Source organism: Gracilinanus agilis, chromosome 5 (genome assembly GCF_016433145.1).
Source record: "Gracilinanus agilis isolate LMUSP501 chromosome 5, AgileGrace, whole genome shotgun sequence".
Taxonomy (NCBI): Eukaryota; Metazoa; Chordata; class Mammalia; order Didelphimorphia; family Didelphidae; genus Gracilinanus; species Gracilinanus agilis.
This window is the reverse complement of record NC_058134.1, coordinates 193,964,464-193,969,821: the sequence shown is the minus strand read 5'-3', so window position 1 is coordinate 193,969,821 and position 5,358 is coordinate 193,964,464. Positions and strand designations below refer to the sequence as shown.

Here is a 5,358-nt window from a genome sequence, read left to right as displayed (position 1 = left end):
TCTCTGTCTCTCTCTGTCTCTTTTTCTGTCTCTTTCTCCCTCTCTCTCTTCTCCCTCTCTCTTTCCCCCCTTCTCTTTCTCTCTCCCTCTCCGTCTCCCCCTACCCCCTCTTTCTGTCTCTTTTTCTCCCTTCCTCACAGACACATATAAGGATTTCAAGATTCCTCTTCCCATTGTAATTTGGGAATCTTGCCTGCTTACCTGCCTCTATTAAAGACCCCTCTAGGCCAGAGAACTGAGCACAGAATGGGGAGGGGAGCCTTGACAGAGCAAACTCTGGAGGAGATTTCCCCCACTGGGAAGGAAGTTGCTCATTCAGAGTTTAAATGATGGATCTCTTTACAACAGGAAATGAACTGGAGTCAGAAACATGAGGTGGAATTAGAGACATCATCTGGATTTAGGACAACTTCTTCCCATTCAAGATTCAGATTGCTATCAGGCAGGCAATACCAGAAACATGGAGGAGTAGACGTTGCAGCAGGTATCACCCAGAGTTTGTAAGAACTACAAATAACTAACAAATTCCACCCTAGAAACTAGAGAGACAAAAGGGGAAGTTGTGTCCCTTCCTGCATTTCTTTATTCCTGAGACTGAGATGGAATGAAAGCCATTCTTTTCTATTTCTTTGCATAAGACTTGTGTTTAAAGACTCAGGAACTTTTCTCCTCTGAAAGTCAGAGAGAGATAAAGAGAGAGGCAAGTATGGCAGGGTGGTATAATCAGTTGTGACTATCTCTGTTTTAGTGCAAGAGTTATTTTGCCTATTTTTTAAATTTTTGTTTCACGGACAACATAAACCTGCCATGATTGCATATTGTAGATCAAAATCTAGGGGTCCTTGAGGCAGCTGTGTGGTATGGAGAATAGAGAGCCAGGCCTGGAATCTGGGGGACCCGGATTCTAAAGTACTCCCTGTGAAAAGAAAACAAGATCATCCCACCCCTCCAGAAAGATGGGTGCCCATTAGAGAGGCCGATCTGAGGAGCACTGAAGTAAATCAGACAGGAGCAGATGAGCGGTACTCACAGTGAAGGGAAGGCACAGGAACGCTTCTTGTGTGTTCACCTGTTGAGTAAATATGGTGCTGCCATTCGTTCTGGTGAACTCCAAGGTAGCAGTCACAGTCACTGACTCATTCAGGTGGCTTATAAACACACAGGCTTTTTGGGTGATCTCGGTATGAAGCAGAGAGGGGACTAGCACCATGAAGTAACTAGAAAGAGAAAAAACCCAACCAGACGGTCACTCAGTGAGCATTTACTGGGTGCTTAACTCTGTGTTGCCACCATGACTGTGTTTCCGGCACAGTCACGGCTACCACCCATATCTAGGAAGTGTGTCTACTCTGAAGAGCTGGACTGAAGGCTGTGAAATCCTAGAAGGAATTACTTTCCTTCTCTCTCACTCCTAGTCAGGAGAATAATCATCTATGGCAAGTAGATTGCTATTTCACAGACAGACTTCACTCAAGGAGATATCTGAATCAGCCATCATATTCATATGCACACAAAAGTCAATTAAGTTGTTATCATTTTTTTTTTTTTTACTTTACAAAGCTTAGCAACCGGGAAAGCAGGTATCTAATGTGAGAACATGCTTGATGTGCTTGACTTTTTAGTTGTGTCTGACTTCATGACTCCATTTGGGGTTTTCTTGGCAAAGATAGTGGAGTGATTTGCCATTTCCTTCTCCAGTTCATTTCATAGATGAAGAAACCGAGGCAAACAGGATTAAGTGATTTGCCCAGAGTCACACAGCTAGTAAGTGTGGGATGCTAGCTATGAACTCGAGAAGTCTTCAGGCTCAGTGTTCTTACCTACTGTGCTCTCTAGCTTCCCTTTGCTTGACTAGGATAAGTTCAGTCCCACTCTACACTTATTGTGTGATACTAGGAAGGTCACAATCTCTCTCATTGCCAATTTCCTCATCAGCAAAATGGGTCTGATTATATCTGAACCTCTTACCTTACAGCAATATTACAAGAGCTGAATGCAACAACAGTTGAAGTATTGTTCTGATGCCAGTTGTTAAATGATGCATATAGCATTTTACATTTGAAAATTTAAAACATATGCAACTTTCCCAGGAATATATCTATTGTATAAACAAGGTATGTGTAGCCCCAGTGTTATTGATACTCTTGGGAATGTAAGCATTTGAACCTTTTATGATACAAAAATTCTTGATATCATTTTGGGCACTTGCCCCTAAGCCTGGTACCCCAGGCAGGCACCATGTTTTTCCAGGGTCATAGTACATGTGAGATCATAGGATAATAACAGCAACTTAAATTCATACAGTACTTTAAGTTTATAAAGTGCCTTCCTCACAATAATGTGAGGAAATTTCAGGGTGATTCCATTTTCCACATTAGAAGATTCAGGTCCAGCTTACATTGTTGCCCCAAGACAAATCTGGGACTAGAGTATTATGAAGAAATGCCCTTCAAATTATTGATGGAGAAGAAAAAAAAACATGAACAAATTTTCTGTTTCTGTCAAGTTCCCTTAGGTTATATAAAAGCCATGATTGTTGATCTTTTTTCATTGGCAAGAGGAATAGCTGTTTTCAAAGGTTAAGAGCAAGGCTTTCAAGAGGGTTATGGTGTGACAAGATAAACAAGGCAAAAAATGATATTATTCCCTGAAGATGGGGGTCCTGGGCTCAAATCTGGGGTCAAACACTTTCTAGCTTTGTGACCCTAGGGAAGTCACTGAATCCTAATTGCCTAACCCTTACCACTCTTCTGTCTTGGAAATGATGTTTAGTATCAATTCTAAAACAGAAGGTAAAGGGTTTAAATTTTTAAAAATTAGATTATTACTTTAAACAAAGTAAAAAATAAAATAGCCTACTAACTAGATAATGAATTAAAAGTACCATATTTAGAAAATATGCTTTGTATGATAATACATGTAAAATCCAGATCAAATTGCTTGCCAGTTCTGGGAAGGGGAAGGAAAGGGAGGAAGGAAAATAATTTGGATCTTATGACTTTGGAAAACTTATGTGGAAATTTGTTATTACATGTAATTGGCAAATAAAGAAATAAATTTTAAAAAGGAACAAATAAGTGAAAGTACTATATCTAAACTGACAGGTAGAATTGAAGTTAGGAATTCCAGAGTTCAGACTCTGTCTCAGATACTTCTAATATAATATTTTATGTATTATTATTATATTACATATTATTATATGTGTTATCATATCATACACATTAAAGTATGAATATTATTACATGCATTATTATATTATATATTAACATGTGCATTATATTATATACATATGTACTATTATGTTATTCATATTATTCTATGTATTATGCATATTGTGCATATCATAAGTATAACTGATACACATATATTATAGCATATATATTAGTATATTATATATTATCACATGTGTTGTTATGTTATATACTATCATATGTGTTGTTATATGTATCACATATAAGTATAGTGTATATCATTATGCATATTATATGTACCATGGGATATATTATCATGTGTATCATTATTGTGTTCTTTCTATTATATATATTATATTACACATATTGTGTGTAATAATTATATGTGGTATGTAATAAAATATGTTATACACATATTGTGCATATTAAAAGTATAATAGATAATATATAAATAACATTACAAACCTTAAAGCACTATATATTAGCTATTCATTTCCTTAAAATAATCTAAATGCCCTCTACTTGTCTTTAAACCCATGTGGGACTGCAATCCCCTGAATATGGGATTCTGATCAGTCTCCTTGGTGATAGTGAGGGACAGAGGCAGAGTTCTTGGAACACCTAAAATAGTCATCATTTTTTCCCAGAACTTAGAAGTGTGGAGGAGTCTCTGGAAAGGACAGCTGAGAGGGGAGCTGAAGAGCCAGACCTTTCAAGACAAGCAGGAACTATTTCCGCGTTTTTCCCAGATCCTATTACTCTCCAGATGCCACATAAATTTTCCGTTTTCCCCACACTAGCTGTTTTCAGAGTCCTGTGGCAGAGGCAAAAGATAAGGGGATTAAGTGGGAGGCAGCATTTTAATTTGCGTTTGTCCTGGCTGTAGGAGGAAAAAAAAAAAAAAGTAGACTCTGGCTAGTGGCAGCAACTGGGAGAAAGGAATATAGCTAAGCCCTGGGGCCTGGACAAGGGAAGAAGCAGAATGAAAGGGCAGAGACTAAGAAGTAACAAGAATTAACAGTGGCTGGAGGTCCAGTGAAACTGACCCAACTGTGAAATAAGCAAATAGAACACCCTTCCACCTTCCCCTTCCTAGCATCCTGCTGTCCGGTCCTTTATGTGGTCAGCCACCCCATCCCACCCAAGCCTTCCACTCCGCGGAACTCCCCCAACTCTTTCTCAAACTACCCCCATCAAAACTCTCATTCCCTGCCTTTCTCAAACTTAGCAATTGTGCCAAAAAAGCAATCTGCTAAAAACAACAACAACAAAAAAAACCCACAAAAAAACACAATTACCTATTTGTAGGAAGTGATTGTGATTTATGGTACAGCCCTTTGGGCAGGGAGTTTTTGTTTAAAATACACACACACACACACACACACGCATTTGGAAGGACAATCAATCTCTTAAGTCCAAAGGAATGAATTTCTAAAAAGAGAATGACAGGCTAGTGGAGAAGGAATTGGGGGACAGTGAGCTTCCTTGACTCGTAAATCACTCCAAGCCTCTCCTCAGATATTTTTCCTGCGTCTAAGTTTGGCCCTGGAAAAAGGAAATGAATTTCCAAAATGTGAGAAGAGCAATTGATCAAAAGAGAAGAAAAGAGGTAAACTGGGGCCAAACAAGCAAACAAAACTAAAAACGTGAAAGCAAAAAGGATGAGAATACAGGGTTGTTAGGCAGACAGCAAAAGCTTAAGGTGGGGGCAAGGGGGGGGGGGTTTAGCTTGCTGCTTCCCTTCCAGGTTGGCTCCTTTCTTTACAAATGTCCAGTTTTCTTGGAAAACTTACGGTTCTCCATGGATCGCAGTGACCAAGGTGAGGAGCCATAGGACTAGACCTGCGTGAAGCAGCCGGTCTCTCCCCATGGTGCTGGAGAAGAAGGGCAGACAGGGAGGTCAGATTAACTTGTTGCCTGGCTGCCTGATCCTTGCACTGTGAACTGTTCCTAAATCCGCGGGGTTTTATGCTTCGCTTTCTGCAAACAAGAAGCCCTGCCCACACAACCTAGACTCTTACCAAGGGTCATTGCTCTCTGGGATTGCCTCATTGCAGGCAAGGCTAGTTTTTGGTAAATTCGGGGGCCTGCTGCTGAGATAACATCCCCATTTGAAATCAAGCCAGCTTCCTAGTTTAACTAGAAAACTTTTAAACCCCCCTTCTTG

General features: G+C 39.7%; 1 protein-coding gene across 1 annotated transcript in view; it reads right to left on the bottom strand.

Annotated features, from left to right (window-relative positions):
* The window catches only part of LOC123250456 (alpha-2-macroglobulin-like), an 89,369-nt gene extending 84,299 nt beyond the window's left edge, over positions 1–5,070 (bottom strand). The window contains exons 1-3 of the mRNA XM_044679526.1: positions 4,985–5,070; positions 3,901–4,005; positions 1,031–1,217 (exon numbers count right to left, since the gene is read on the bottom strand). Of these exons, the coding sequence (XP_044535461.1) occupies positions 1,031–1,217; positions 3,901–4,005; positions 4,985–5,061 (369 nt within the window). The 5' untranslated portion in view covers positions 5,062–5,070. The remainder of the gene's footprint in view (positions 1–1,030; positions 1,218–3,900; positions 4,006–4,984) is intronic.
* Positions 5,071–5,358: the final 288 nt, after the last annotated feature.